This window comes from Cetorhinus maximus, chromosome 16 (assembly GCF_964194155.1).
Source record: "Cetorhinus maximus chromosome 16, sCetMax3.hap1.1, whole genome shotgun sequence".
Classification (NCBI taxonomy): domain Eukaryota; kingdom Metazoa; phylum Chordata; class Chondrichthyes; order Lamniformes; family Cetorhinidae; genus Cetorhinus; species Cetorhinus maximus.
This window is the reverse complement of record NC_135894.1, coordinates 14287812-14303992: the sequence shown is the minus strand read 5'-3', so window position 1 is coordinate 14303992 and position 16181 is coordinate 14287812. Positions and strand designations below refer to the sequence as shown.

General features: G+C 43.5%; 1 protein-coding gene across 5 annotated transcripts in view; it reads right to left on the bottom strand.

The window, feature by feature from the left end:
* The window catches only part of LOC144691365 (cyclin-dependent kinase-like 5), a 185586-nt gene that overhangs the window by 105318 nt on the left and 64087 nt on the right, over positions 1 to 16181 (bottom strand). For all 5 annotated transcript variants that reach the window (XM_078559389.1, XM_078559391.1, XM_078559390.1 and 2 more), the window contains exon 4: positions 3069 to 3114. In XM_078559389.1, coding sequence (XP_078415515.1) covers positions 3069 to 3114 — 46 coding nt within the window. The remainder of the gene's footprint in view (positions 1 to 3068; positions 3115 to 16181) is intronic.

The following is a 16181-nucleotide window of genomic DNA, read 5'->3' as shown; positions in this document are numbered from 1 at the left end:
GTCAGGCAATGACCATCTCCAACAAGAGATAATCCAACCATCCCTTGATGTTCAATGGCATTACCGTCACTGAATCCCCCACTGTCAACATCCTGGGGGTTACCATTGACCAGATACTGAACTGGACTAGCCACATAAATACTGTGGCTACAAGAGCAGGTCAGAGGCTAGGAATCATGCGACAAGTAACTCACCTCATGACTCCCCAAAACCTGTTCACCATCTACAAGGCATAAGTCAGGAGTGTGATGGAATACTCCCCACTTGCCTGGATGACTGCAGCTCCCACAACACTCAAGAAGCTGGACACCGTCCAGGACAAAGCAGCTGGCTTGTTTGGCCATAAGACATAGGAGCAGAAATTAAGCCATTCGGCCCATCAAGTCTGCTCCGCCATTCAATCATGGCTGATAAGTTTCTCAACCCCATTCTCCCGCCTTCTCCCCGTAACCTTTGATCCCCTTACCAATCACATCCACAAACATTCATTCCCTCCACCACCGATGCTCAGTAGCAGCAGTGTGTACCATCTACAAGATGCACTGCAGGAATTCACCAAGGCTCCTTAGACAGCACCTTCCAAACACACGATCACTACCACCTAGAAGGACAATGGCAGCAGATAGATGGGAACACCACCAACTGGAAGTTCCCTCCAAGTCACTCACCATCCTGGCTTGGAAATATATTGCTGTTCCTTCACTGTTGGGGTCAAAATCATGGAACTCCCTTCCTAACAGCACTACCTACACCACATGGACTGCAGAGGTTCAAGAAGGTAGCTCACCACCACCTTCTCAAGGGCAACTAGGGACGGGGAATAAATGCTGGCCCAGCCAGTGATACCCACATCCCACGAATGAATAAAAAAAAACTGAGACCCCATTGCATTGGACTGAACCAGATGGCGGCAGTGTCTGCGGGAAGGATCCCAGCATTTTGAGACTCAAAGACAACAAAGTGAAGAGGAAAATCAGGAACGGCAAAAAGAACGTGCCATGAACTGAACTAATAATACATGACTAGACATCCCACATGACAACAAATGCCCAACATGCTGTTAAGTCTGCAGATCCCGAATCGGCCGTATCAGCCTCTTCAGACTCATGGAAGACAATTACTCTCACTACCGAGGGATAGCCAATACTAAAATTAATATGATTTTCTGTAGGTTTCAGCCAAACTCCCCATATTCCATGGTGACAAAAGACTCAGTGAAGCCTCTCTCCATACGCACATTCTAATCATCCCCTCTCCCCCACAATACACACACACCCAAATTACCTACTCCTGCTCCTATTTTTCTATTTTCTATGTTTCCCCTCCCCACACACTCACTCACATTAGCAGCCCCTCTTCCCAAACCCCTCTGCCCCACTTGGGGGTGGGACGGGGCCTCACAATCACCACTCAGTTTGAGGGAGAAAATGTAATCAAAATATGTGAATTTTTAAAATATTTAAATTGATTCTGCGTTGCTTTTTTTTCCCACTTTGTGTCAGTGACCACACACAAGTCATAGAACTAAATGCTGCGTCATCACTAGCTGTCAGGAGAGTGTGGTTTATGCCCAGGTAGATTACAGCAGAGTTTTGTAGTATGTTAATTAGATTTTTCTGAACAAGAAATTAAGGTGGTCGTATTCAAACTTGACAGTGTGGCCCAGCACAGACCCTCCCTGACTGGCTCTCTTGCATAACCTTTGATCAGCTGATTTTAGCACATCCCTGGCTGGGAGCTTGACGCCTGCGACCACTGAGGGACCCAGACAATGTGTGGTACTCAGATGCTGTGCTCTTGTCTATACTTACCTCTGCAGCCAGACTAGGATGAAAACAACTGTGTTTCTCCCACAATAAACAACATTGCAAGTTCACGCCTGCTTATGCTAGTGTTACATGAAAACACCAGAAACATAGGCAAACATGGGCATTTTTAACGTGGCAGGCTCTGACTAGTGAAATGCCATAAGGATCAATTCTGGGGCCTCAGTTATTTACAATGTATATTAATGACTTAGTGGAAAAGATAGTGAGTAACGTATCTAAGTTGCTGATGATGCAAAGCTTGGTAGGAATGTAAGCTGTGAGAAGGACACAAAGAGGCTGCAAAGGGATATATACAGGTTAACTGAGTGGACAACAAGATGACAAATGGCATGTAATGTGGGGAAATGTCATTTTGGTAGTAAGCATAGAAAAGCAGAATATTTTTTAAAAGGTGAGAGACCCCAGCAATGAGAAATGTAGCTAGGTCTTCCCCTTATCTATGTAGTTGACTTTGTTTAAGTTGAAGATTCTTGTTTGTGATTGGAGTATGTCGCTTTCAAACTGTAACCTCTAAACTTCATGATTCCAATGTTCATCTGATCAGCCTCCTACCTTTCACCCTCTGTAAACATAATCTCACACAAAGCTCTACTTGCCCATATCCTAACTCGTACCCACTATGAATACGCAGTCGTTGAATATGTTCAAGTCCAAGCAGATCGGCCATGATATTACTGAATAGCAGAGCAGGCTTGAAGAGCTGAATATCTGACACTTGCTCCTATTTCATACTTTTTCAAATTCTTAAATCCTGTTCACCAATCACCCTTGTGCTTGCAGACCTACATTGGCCTCTAATTTAAAATTCTGATTCGTTTTCAAATCCCTACCGGCCATGCTCCTCCTCATCTCTGTAACTGCCATCAGAAAGAAAGCATGCTACTTAAATGGGACAGTGATTACAATGCATGTTAAACATACATTCAGCCTATGCTTCACTTGCTAATATGGGAGAAACGTTAAAAAGACAGGAAGTCATGCAATAATGAGGAGTAAAGCAAAGTGTTACCATGAAACGAGTATTATTGTTATTGAAGTGACTGTTATTACTGTATGGTCGTTAATATGAAGCTATATGTCAAGGTTTAGGTATATTATGTGTCAGGAAAGATTATAAAATTGATCACATTACGTAGGAAATAACTTGTTTTATAGTTATCGCCAGCTGTAGAACTTGACATGATCATTCGGCAGTACAGAAATTTGTTCTTTATGAATATTCTTACAAGTTGCACGTACCTTCACTGTCCTTGAACTTCTTGATAGCCACAATTTCATTAGTTTCCTACAACACATGAAAATCAAAATTAGCAAAAATAAAATCCCAAGACCGTCATTTTATCACATGGCATTAAACATTTGTTGGGGGTGGGGGTTGGGGGAGTGGAGGTGGTGGGGGGAGACTGTGGTAGTGTCACTGAACTAGTAATCCAGAGGCCCAGGCTAATGCCCTGGGGACACAGGCTCAAATCCCATTGAAGAACTGCTGGAATTTAAATCCAATTAATAAAAAATATGGAATTGATACACCCTATTCCAGTCTGGTCTACGTGTGACTCCACACCCACAGAAGGTGGAGGGTTCAAAACTCACTCAACTGACTTCAGCACACAAATTCAGATAGACACTTAGGGATTGCTGCACTATCAGTGAGATGTTAAACCAAGACCCTGCTTGCTCCCTTAGGTGGAAGCAAAAGATCCTGTCCACATTTTAAACAGCAGCAGCGGTTATCCCTCAATCAACATCACAAAAACAGATTTTCTGGTGATTATCACACTGCTGTTTCTGAAATCTTGTTGCATGCAGATTAGCTGCCACATTTCCTGAATTATCCAGACCCATGACGTTTCATAGTATCAGGTCAAACATGGGCAAGAATGCCTCCTGCTCATTATCACTTATTGCTCTCCCTCAACTGATGAGTCAGTGCTCCTCCATGTTGAACAGTACTTGGAAGAAGTACCGAGGGTAGCAAGGGCACTCTGACTGGGAGATTTCAATGTCCATCACCAAGAGTGGCTCAGCAGCAACCCTACTGACCAAGCTGGTCAAGTTCTTAAGGAGATATTTGCCAGAATGGGCTTGTTGGTTCTCCCATCACCTGCAACACGAGGAAGAACGTGCTTGACCTTGCCCCCACCAATCTACCTGTCCATGATAGTATTGGTAGAAGTGACCATCATACAGATCTTGTGAAGATGAAGTCCAACTTGACACTGAGGAAATCCTCTATCGTGTTAGAGTCGTGGAGTTATACAGCATGGAAACAGGCCCTTCAGCCCATCATGTCTGTGCCAGCCATCAAGCACCTATCTGTTCTAATCCAGCACTTGACCCATAGCCCTGTATGCTATGGCGTTTCAAGTGCTCATCCAAATACTTCTTAAATGTTGTGAGGGTTCCTGTCTCTACCACCCACTCAGGCAATGTGTTCCAGATTCCAACCACCCTCTGGGTCAAAAAGCTTTTCCTCAAATCCCCTCTAAATCTCCTGCCCCTTACCTTAAATCTATCCCCCCTGGTTATTGATACCTCCACTAAGGGGAAGAGTTTCTTCCTATTTATGCCCTTCATAATTTTGTATACCTTTATCAGGTTCCCCCTCAGCCTTCTCTGCTCTAAGAAAAACAACCCTAACCTATCCAGTCTCTCTTCATAGCTGAGTGTTGTATGGCACTATCAGTGTTCTCACTGGGACAAATTTAGAATAAATCTTGCAGCTCAAAACTGGGCATCCACGGGGTGCTGTGGGCCAGCAGCAGCAGCAAAATTGGATTCAAACATAATTTGTGACTTCATGACCTGACATATCCCTCACTTTACTATTACCATCAAGCCAGGGGACAAACCATGTTTCAATGAGGAGTGTCAGAGAGCATGCCAGGAGTAGCACAAAACATACCTAAAAATGAGGTGGTAACCTGGTGAAGCGGCAACATAACACTACATACATGCACAGCAGCAGAAGCAACATAATATAGATAGAGTTAGGTGATGCCACAACCAACAGATCAGATCAAAACTCTGCAGCCCAGTCATGAGTGGTGGTGGACAATTAAACAATTAACTGGGGGAGTAAGTTCCACAAACATCCCCATCTTCAGTAATGGCAGAGTCCAGCACATCAGTGCAAAATGCAATACTGAAACATTTGCAACCATCTTCAGAAGTGGTGAGTGGATGATCCATCATAACCTCCTCCTGAGGTTCAAACCATCATAGATGCCAGTCTTCAGAAAATTCCATTCACTCCATGTCATAGCTAAAAAACGCTTGATGGCATTGGATATAGCAAGAGGCTATGGGCCCTGACAGAATCCCAGTTATAATACTGAAGGCTTTTACGCCAGAAGACGCCGCACCCCTAGCCAAGCTGCTTCAATATAGCTATAACACTAGCATCCACCCGACAACGTGAAACATTTCCCGGGTATGCCTTGCCGCTAAAAAGAAGTCCTATCCGGCCAATTACTGCCCCATAGTCTACTCTGCTGCTCACCAATGTTTGCTTTGGGTTCCACCAGAACCACCCAGACCAGGCCTCTTTACAGCCTTGGTATAAACATGAACAAAAGAGCTGAATTCCACAAGTCAAATGGGGTGAGACTGCCACTGACATCAAAAGACCCTAAGGAAAAGAAGGTAAATGTGATTTGGGGGGCGGGGGGGGGAAACTCAATAACCACCCTATCAGTCTACTCTCAACCATCAGCAAAGTGATGGAAAGTGTCGTCGACAGCACTATCACTTACTCAGCAACAACCTGCTCACGGATGTTTGGTTTGGGTTCCACTAGGGCCACTCAGTCCAGACAACTTTAAGGTACAAACATGGGCAAAAGAGCTGAATTCCAGAGGTGAAGTGAGGCGAGACTGCCCTCGACATCAAGGAGCCCTAACAAAATTTAAGTCACTGGGAATCAGTGGGAAAACTCTCTGCTGGTTGGAGTCATGCTGAGCGAAGGATGATGGCTGTGATTCTTGAAGGCCAATTATCTCAATCCCAGGGCATCCATGCAAGAGATCCTCAAAGTAGTGTCATAGACCAAATAATCTTCAACTGTGTCAATGGCCTTCCCTCCAACATAAGTTGGAAGTAGAGATGTTCAGTGATGATTGTACAGTGCACAGTACCATTCGCAACTCCTCATGAGGATGATACCAATTGAATACGACAGGACATTGATAGGCTAGCAGAATGAGCAGACAGGTTGGAGATGGAATTTAATAACAAAAGTGTGTGGTGTTTTACTTTGGCAGGAGGGATAGGGAGAGACAATAGAGACTTAGTTTCGGAATTCCAAAGTCTGTGCAGTGGCAGAGGCACCTAGGAGTTCATATGCATAGACCTTTGAAGGTGGAAGGGCATATTGAGAGTAGTTAGCAAAGCATATGCGACCTTGGATTTCATGAACAGAGGCACTGAGTGCAAAAACAGGGAATTATGCTGAGCTGCTTTAAAGCTCTGGTTAGCCACAACTAGAGTAGTTTGTCCAGTTCTGGTCACTATACTTTAGGAAGGATGTGAGGGTTCCTTAGAAGGTGCAGAAAGATTTACCAGAATGGTTCCAGGGAGGTGGAATTTTAGCTACCAGGATAAGCTGGAGAAGCTGGGGTTTCTCTCCCTGGTGCAAAGGAGATTGAGGGGAGATTTGGTAGAGATGCACAAGATTATGACAGCTTTAGATAAGGTAGACAAATAAAGTCTGTTCCTATTATTTGTTGGTACAAACGACTAGAGGAAACAGATTTAAGGTTTTGGTCAAGAGATGCAGGGGGCATGTGAAGAAGAATTTTTTTTAAAAAGGCAGTGAGTGGTAATGACCCAGAACTCGTCTACAAGGATGATGGAAGCAGAAATTATCAATGATTTCAAAAGGAAACTGGGATAGCCACTTGAGGGAAATAAGTCTGCAGGGTTACAGGGACAGAGTGGGAGAATGGGACTAACCGAATTGCACTAGAGAGCTGGCATGGACTCAATTGGCCAAATGGTCTCCTTCTGTCCTATGATGCTTCTATGATTATATGAAGTAGTCTTTGCCTAGATAAAGCAAGGTCAAGATAACTTTCAGGTTTGGGCTGATAAGTGACAATGACAAGATACATATGTGCCACACAAGAGCAGGGTAATGACCATCTCCAACAAGAGAGAATCTAACCTTCTCCCCATGATATTGAATGGCATTACCATCACTGAATCCCCCACTATCAACATCCTGGGGTTATCATTGATCTAATACAGAATTGGATCAGCTCCATAAATACTGTGGCTACAGTAGAAGGTCAGAGGCTGGGAATTGTGCGGCAAATAATTCATCTGACTCCCTAAAACCTCATCCACAAGGTAAGTGTCAGGAGTGTGATGGAATATTCTCCACTTGCCTGAATGCATGCAGGTCCAACAACACTCAAGAAGCTCAACACCATCCAGGACAAAGCAATTTGAATGATCAACACCACATCCACCACCTTAACCATTCACTCCTCCATCACCAGCACACAGTGGCAGCAGTGTGTACCACAGTCCTGGTCAAACTACACCCTGCGGACCATATGCAAAGGGAGCTCCTGATCCAGCCATGGCTGCACTAGAAACTCCAACAGAAGTACTTCAAGGCCAATGGAGGTACTACAAATTAAGTTGGAATTGGCCCATAGTTGGTGGTCAGAGGCTGGCGTTTCTTGGGAAGCACGGCTGCCATGTTAGAGGAGGCAAGCACATGTGGGGCTGCAATGAGAGCGGTGCAAAGTATGTGCGCATTCAAGATTAGCTCATAGGTTGCTGCAGTCTTGAAATATATATACTTGTAAAAAAAAATGCACTGTAATTTCAAATATCAAATTATTTTTCATTTAGGTTTTAATACTCTCATATAGTTTTGTTTCCCCATTTTTCCTCATTACCTCACTGAAGGTGCTGATTCTTGCTTAGGTCTGGTACTGTGGGGGTGCTGTAAATACAAGATTTGAACCTAGGACCTTCAGGTTTCCAGTGACAGAGTAATACACTGAAGTGTGTCTTCGCCCACTTGAATGTTTATATATCTATAATTTTTTTAATTCATTCATGGCATATGGGCTGGCTAGGCCAGCATTTATTGACCATCGCTAATTGCCCTTGAGAAGGTGGTGGTGAGCTGCAATCCATTGAAAAATTTTACATGTGCGTATGTGCTGTCTACTTCTCACATGATAGTTTTTTTATAGCCACATTTATAATGGTGCCACAGATGAGGAACTTCAGTTAAGTGGCAGGATGAGAGAAACTGGTTTGTTCTCCTTAGAACAGAGAAGGTAAAGGGTAGATTTAATAGAGGTGTTCAGAATCATGACGGGTATTGATTAGGTAAATAAGGAGAAACTGTTCAGATCTAGTAACCCAAAACTGCGCATCCACGAGGCATTGTGGGCCATCAGCAGCAGAGTTGTTCTTGACCATATGAGTCAGAAAGGAAGATGGTAGTGGTTGTTGGGGGTCAATCACCTGCAAGATGTGACACCATCTACAAGATGCACTGCAGGAATTCACCAAGGCTCCTTAGACAGCAACCTTCCAAACCCACAACCACTATTATCTATAAGGACAAGGGCAGCAGATAGATGGGAGCACTACCACCTAGAAGTTTCCCTCCAAGTCACTCACCATCCTGACCTGGAAATATATCACCGTTCCTTCACTGTTGCTGGGTCAAAATCCTGGAACTCCCTTCCTAAGAGCACTGTGGGTGTACCTACATCACATGGACTGCAGCAGTTCAAGAAGGCAGCTCACCACCATTTTCTCAAGGACAAATAGGGGTGGGCAATAAATGCTGGTCCAGCCAGTGAAACCCACATCCCGTGAATGCATAAAAAAATAAGGTCAGAAGTGGGGATGTTCGCTGATGATTGCACAATGTTCAGCACCATTTGTGACTCCTCAGGTACTGAAGCAGTCCATGTCCAAATGCAGCAAGACCTGGACAATATTGCTGGGTCAAAATCCTGAAACTCCCTCCCTAACAGCACTGTGGGTGTACCTACATCACATGACTGCAGAGGTTCAAAAAGACGGCTCACCACCACCTTCCCAAGGGTAATTAGGGATGGACAATAAATGCTTGCCTAGCCAGCGATGCCCAGATCCCATGAATGAATTTTTAAAAAGCAGAGGGTCAGTAACTAGAGGAAACAGATTTGAGAGTTGGCCAAAGAACAGAGGGTAGCAGATCTGTAAGCCCAGCAAAAAACTTCAGTTACAATTGTGCGATGCGTAAGAGATTGAAATATTGAAGCATGAAAACTACAATATCTGCAGCACGTCTCAAGGTATGTAAGACTGAAGGTCTCCACAAGCAATCTCAGTAACCCTTTAACAAGTCCTCCCACACTTGGTGGATGGACCCCGGCAAACTGTGCATTTTAAACATTTAAGGGTGGATGGAAAAACTGAAATCCTGTGACAGCTGAGGCTCAGTTGGTGGCGCTCTTGCCTGAGTCAGATGGTTCTGGCTTGAAGACCCATTCCAGGACTTGAGTACAAAAGTCAAGGCCGATTCTCCAGGGCAGATTCAAATGCTTGATTAGGTCAAATGGTGTTCTGACTATCACCTCATTGACTGTACTTCCCTACATTAATTTAACCTTCTCTGGCTGTAATCTACTGTTCCCTTAACACTTTGTAATTATGAAAAAGTAAGAACCAAGTTTCCCAGAAACTGCTCGCCAGCATAAAGATGCAAGCATGCTGGAAGACTAGAGAATGCAAGAATATAACAGGAAGGGCTGACATAACAGAACATTTTCTAACATTAAGATGCCACTTCCAAGCAAAAATACAATCCAGAAAAAAGGGGCAGGTTTTAGGCTGCCTGGAGTGAATCTAAATATCTGCAAGGTGATGCAGAAAATCATCGCTTTATTCAACTCTATCTGTGGGCGAATAAGCATTTTCCCTGCTGAAATACAACAAATCTTGCTACAGATCGCAGTTAACTGACCAGCATCTCAATCATAATAATAGTTTTACATTTATTAGTATCAAAATTTATCTATATTTTACTTGTTAGTTTCTCGAGCATTTGTGGCCCCCATAGAGCTTTTGTGCCCAGGTGTGGTCCTCCGGCCAAAAAGTTTGCCCAATCCTGGCGTACCATCTACCAGATGCAGTGCAGCAACTCGCCAAGGATCCTTCAGCAACACCTTCTAAACCCATGACCTCAAAACCTAGAAAAACAAGGGCAGCAGACGCATGGGAACACTACCACATGTTCGTTCCACTCCACGTCACACACCATTCTAACTTGGAACTATATCGTCGTTCCTTCGTTATTGCTGGGCCAAGATCCTGGAATTCCCTCCCAAACAGCACTGTGGGTTTACCTACGCCACATGGACTGCAGTGGTTCAGCTTCCCACCAGCTGCTGAAGAACAATTGGGGATGGGCAATAAATGCCAGCGATGTTAACATCCCATGAATGAAGAAAATAAATTACAACAGCAATTATACTTCATTTGCCAGAATAAGTATATTCCTACTACAAAGAATAATTCTAAAGGGAGGACCCACAATCTGTGGTTAACTAAAGGAGTTAGGGAACGCAATAAACTTAAGGAAAAAACATGTAGCTGTGCAAAGATGAGTGGCAGGTCAGATAATTGGTCAAAATATAAAGAATGGCAGAGAATGACTAAAAGGTTAATCAGGAGAAAGAAATAAGAGGATGAGGAAGCTAGCTAGAAATGCAAAAATGGATAGCAAGAGTTTCTACAGGTATTTAAATAAGAAAAGTGAGTGTTGGTCATCTAGAGAGTAAGGCTGGGAGTTAATTGTAATAAGGGATATAGATAGGTTGAGTGAGTGAGCAAAAACTTGGCAGATGGAGTTTAATGTAGGAAAGTATGCACTTTGGTAGAAAGAATCAAAAGGCAGACTATTATTTAAATGGAGAGACTCCGAAAAAGTGCAGCACAGAGGGATCTGGGTGTTCTTGTGCATGAAACACAAGAGGTTAGCATACAGGTGCAGCAAGTAATTAAGGCGGCAAATGGAATTTTGGCCTGTACTGCTAGGGGGTTGGAGTTTAAAAATAGGGAAGTCTTGTTACAACTGTACAGGATGTTGGAAAGGCCGCACCTGGTCCCCGTATTTAAGAAAGGGTATACTGGCATTGAAGGCAGTACAAAAGAGGTTTATTAGGCTGATTCCTGGGATGAAAGGGTTGACTTATCAAGAACGGCTAAACAAGTTAGGCTTATATTCATTAGAATTTAGAAGAATGAGGGGTGATCTTATTGAAACGTACAAGATTTTGAGGGGGCTTGACAGGGTAGATGTTGAGAAGATGTTTCCACTAGTGGGGAAATCTCGAACTAGGGGACATAGTTACAGAATAAGGGGACACTCATTAAAACTGAGATGCGAAGGAATTTCTTCTCTCAGAGGGTAGTGAACGTCTGGAATTCTCTAACCCAGAGAGTTGTGGAGGCTAGATCACTGAAAGTATTTAAAGAGGAGGTAGATAGATTTTTGAAATATCAGGGAGTTGCGGGCTATATGAGGAGCTGGCACGAAAGAGGAGTTGAGGCCTGAGGCAGATCAGCCATGATCTTATTGAATGGCAGGGCAGGCTTAAGGGGCCGAATGGCCTAGTCCTGCTTCTATTTCTTATGTTCTTAATAAGAAAATAATGGATGAAATGAACAAATATTTTGCTTCCATCTTCACTATAGAGGATATTAAAAAATTTCCAATTAAAGCTATAAATCAGGAGATGGAGGGGAGAGAGGAACTTAGTGAAATTACAATCACTAGGGAAGTGGTACTAAGCAAACTAATGGAGCTGCAGGCTGACAAGTCTCCAGGTCCTGATGGACTTAATCCTAGGATCTTAAAAGAGGTGGCTAATGAGGTGGTAGGTGCGCTGGTGTTAATTTTCCAAAATTCCCTAGACTCTGGAAAGGTTCTATCATACTGGAAAAGTAGCAAATTTAACCCTCTATTCTAGAAGGGAGGGAGGAAGACGACAGGAAACTATAGGCCAATTAGCTTGACGTCTGTCATAGGGAAGGTGTTAGAGTCGATCATTAAAGGGGTCATGGCTAGGCACTTAGGAAAACACAACGTAATCGGGAAGAATCAGCCTGGTTTTGTGAAACGAAAATCATATTTAACCAATTTATTAGACTCCTTTGAAGGAGTAACACGTGCTGTGGATAAAGAGGAGCCTGTATACATACTGTACTTGGATTTCCAGAAGACATTTAATGAGGCGCCACATCAAAGGTTATTGCAAAAAATAAAAGCTCATGGTGTGGGGGATAACATATTAACCTGCATAAAGGATTAGCTGGTTGACAGAAAAAAAGAAAGCGTGCATAAATGGGTCTTTGTCTGATTAGCAGGATGTGACCAGTGGGGTCCCGCAGGGATCTGTACTGGGGCTTCAACATTTTACAATTTACACCAATGACTTAGATGAGGGGAGCAAAGGCATGGTAGCTAAATTTGCGGATGACACTAAGATAGGTAGGAAAGTATGTTGTGAAGAAGCCATAAGGAGTTTGCAATCGGATATAGACAATTTGAGTGAGTGGGAAAAAATTTGGCAGGTGGAGTATTATGAGGGAAAATGTGAAGCTGTTCACTTTGGCAGGAAGAATAAAAAAAGCAGAGTATTACTTAAACAGAGAACGACTGCAGAATTCTGAGGTGCAGAGGGATCTAGGTGTTCTAGTGCATGAGTCACAAAAAGTTAGTATGCAGGTATAGCATGTAATCAAGAAGGCGAAAGGAATGCTATCCTTTATTATGAGAGGAATTGACCATAAAAGTAAAGGTGTTATGCTTCAGTTGTACAGGGCATCAGTGAGACCGCATCTCGAATATTGTGAGCAGTTTTGGTCTCCTTATTTAAGGAAGGGTGTAAATGTGTTGGAGGCAGTTCAGGGGAGGTTTACTAGATTGATACCTGGAATGAGTGGGTTGTCTTATGAGGGTAGGTTGGACAGGCTGGGCTTGTTTCCACTGGAGGTTAGAAGAATGAGGGGGTGACTTAATTGAAGTATATAAGATCCTGAATGGTATTGATGAGTTAGATGAGGAAACGATGTTTCCTCTTGTGGGTGAGTCCAGAACTGCGGTGCACTGTTGTAAAATTATGGGTCGCCCTTATAGGACAGAGGTGAGGACAATTTTTTTCTTTCAGAGGGTCACGTGACTTTGGAACTCTGTGCCTCAGAAGGCAGTGGAAATAGGGTCACTGAATATTTTTAAGGCAGAGGTAGATAGATTCTTGTTAGGCAAGGGAATCAAAGGCTATCGGGGGTAGATGGGAATGTAGAACTCGAAACACAGATCAGCCATGATCTTACTGAATGGCAGAGCAGGCTCGATGGGCCAAATGGTCTAGTTCTGCTCCTATTTTGTATGTTCATATGTAAAGCACTTTGGGATGTCTTGAAGTCGTGAAAAGCTCTATAGAAGTCTTTCTATCTTTCTAATTGTCAAGCTGGAGCAGAGGGGCAGATGTAGCAAATATAAAGGCATTGTGTTAAAAAGAGTAAGTGCTGGAAAACCTCAGCAGGCCTGGCAGCAAATGTGAAGAGAAAAAGAGTTAATATTTCGAGTCCAATATGACTCTTCTTCAAAACTGAAGAGGTCAGAAAGTGATGGATTTTATGCTGGTGATAAAGAGGGATTGGGGGGGTTGGTGGAGGGGCAAGTGGAGCAAAAGAAAAGGTCAGGGATAAGATAGCGGGTGGGGCGGATTAAATGACAAAGATGTCATGGAACAAAAGGCAAGAGAGTGGTAATGGTAGTATTACAAACACAAAGTAGTGGTCCAGAGTAGGTGTTAATAACAGAATAAAGGTCAACCCTGTCTGAAAGCAAAATAGTGCAATGTGTTAGTAGCAGAATAAAGGTCAGCGCTTTCTGAAAGCAAAAGCATGAGAACAAGATATAGACTGGAACTTGGGGGAAGAAAATCAAGATGGAAGACAGAGCTAATGGTCTGAAGTTGTTGAACTCAATATTATGTCTAGAAACCTATAAAGTGCCTAATTGGAAGATGAAGTGCTGTTCCTCCAGCTTGCATTGGGCTTCACTGGAACACTGTAGTAGGCTAAAGACAGAAATGTGAGCAAGTTGGTGAATTGAACTGGCAAGCAACCAGAAGGTCAGGGTCATGCTTGCAGACTGAGTGAAAGTGTTCCACAAAGCAGTCATCCAGTATGCGTTTGGTCTCCCCAGTGTAGAGGAGACTGTATTGTGAGCAGCGAATACACTAGACTAAATTGAAAGAGGTCAAGTAAATTGTTGCTTCACCTGGATCGAGTGTTTGGGGCCTTGGACAGTGAGGAGGGATGAAATAAAGGGCCAGGTGTTACACCTCCTGCGGTTGCATGGCAAGGTTCGTGGGAAGGGGATGAGCTGTTGGGAGTGATAGAGGAGTGGACCAGGGTGTCGTGGAGGGAACAATCCCTTCGGAAGGCTGACAAGGGAGGTGAAGGAAAGAATTTTTTGGTGGTGGGATCATGCTGGAGTTGGAAATGATGGAGTGTAATCCTTTGAATACAGAGGCTGGTGGGATAGAAAGCAAGGGCAAGGGGATCCATATTGTGGTTCTGGGAGGGAGGGAAGTCGTGAGGGCAGAAGGGTGGGAATTAGGTCGAACATGGTTAAGGGCCCTGTCAATCACAGTGGGTGGGGGTGTGGAATCAGGAAAAAGGAAGACACGTCAGACGTGCATGTTGGAAGGTAGTACCATCAGGACAGGTGCAACGGAGCTGGAGAAACTGGGAAAATGGAATGAAGTCCTTACAGGAAGCAGGGTGTGAGGTGTAGCTGAGGTAGCTCTAGGAGTCGGTGGACTTGTAATGAATATTAGTGGACAGCCTATCACCAGAAATGGAAACAGAAGTCAAGGAAGGGAAGGGAACTGTCGGAGGTGGACTATGTGAAGGTGAGAGAGGGATGGAAATTGGAAGCAAAATTGATGAATTTTTCCAGGTCCAGACGAGAGCAAGAAGCAGCACCGATATAGTCATCAATGCACCGGAAAAAGTGTTGTGGGAGGGGGCCTGAGTAGAACTGGAACAAAGAGTGTTCCACATACCCCACTAAGAGACAGGCATAATCAGGGACCACTCAGGTACCCATAACCACACCTTTTATCCGGAGGAAGTGAGACAAGTTAAAGGAAAAGTTGTTTAATGAGAGAACAAGTGAAGCCCAACGCAAGCTAGAGGAACAGTATCTCATCTTCCTAATAGGCACTTTACAGACTTCTGGGCTCAATATTGACTTCAACAACTTCAAACAATGAGATCTGTCCTCCATTCTGATTCCCACCCTCCCCCGGCCAACACCATCCCCAACCAAGTGCCAGTCTTGTTTTCATGTTTTTGCTCTCAGAAAACGCTGACCTTTATTCTGATATTAATACATTCTGATTTTTTGCTTTGAGTCAATGCTGACCTTTATTCTGCTATTAACATCTGTACGAACCAATGCTTTGTGTCTTTAATACTGCCATTACCCCTCTCTTTGCCTTTTGTTCCATGACATCTTTGTCATTTAATCTGCCCCATCCTCTATCCTATTTCTAACCTTTTCTTTTGCCCCACCTGCCCCCCCACCCACCCCCACTTTACAAAAGCATAAGATCCATCACCTTCCCACCTCTCTTCAGTTTTGAAGAAGAGTTATATTGGACACAAAACGTTAACGCTATTTCTCTCTCCATAAATGCTGCCAGGCCTCCAGAGGTTTTCCAGCAGTTTTGGTTTTTATTTCAGATCGCCAGCTTCCGCAGTATTTTGGTTTTATTAAGGCAGTGTGTTACTTTGGTTTAATTGGTAAAGCTTACTTTTGGATCAGAAGGTTGTGAACTTCAGCTCCTACCAGGATTTGAGCGCAGAACCTAGACTGATCCTCCAGCACATTTAAAAATTTGCCCTATTGAAAGAGCTTACCGTGATTTGGAGATGCTAGGCCATTCTTTCACTATGCCGAGCATCTAGCTTCAACAATACAAGCAAAGAAAGTTGTTTATGGAACAAATGCTGGGTGAAGAATAGCTACCATGACTGCCCAGGAAATGCTTACTCCAAACCGTAAGTCACTGCATTGAAGTATTTTGAGACATTCATGAGATAAGGAGCTATATAAATGCAGGTATAATAATTTCTCACTTAACTTCCCAATTGCTTTCAATGTATGACTTTGAGCTAAACAACATTAAGCGAATAAAATTTTCCCATAAGAATTAGTGCATAAACTGGAGTTAGGTTCCCAGCGAGTCCCACCTCTCAGTCTCGTTACCTGGATGCGGAAACAACAAATCGATGGTTCTTTTGGAGATT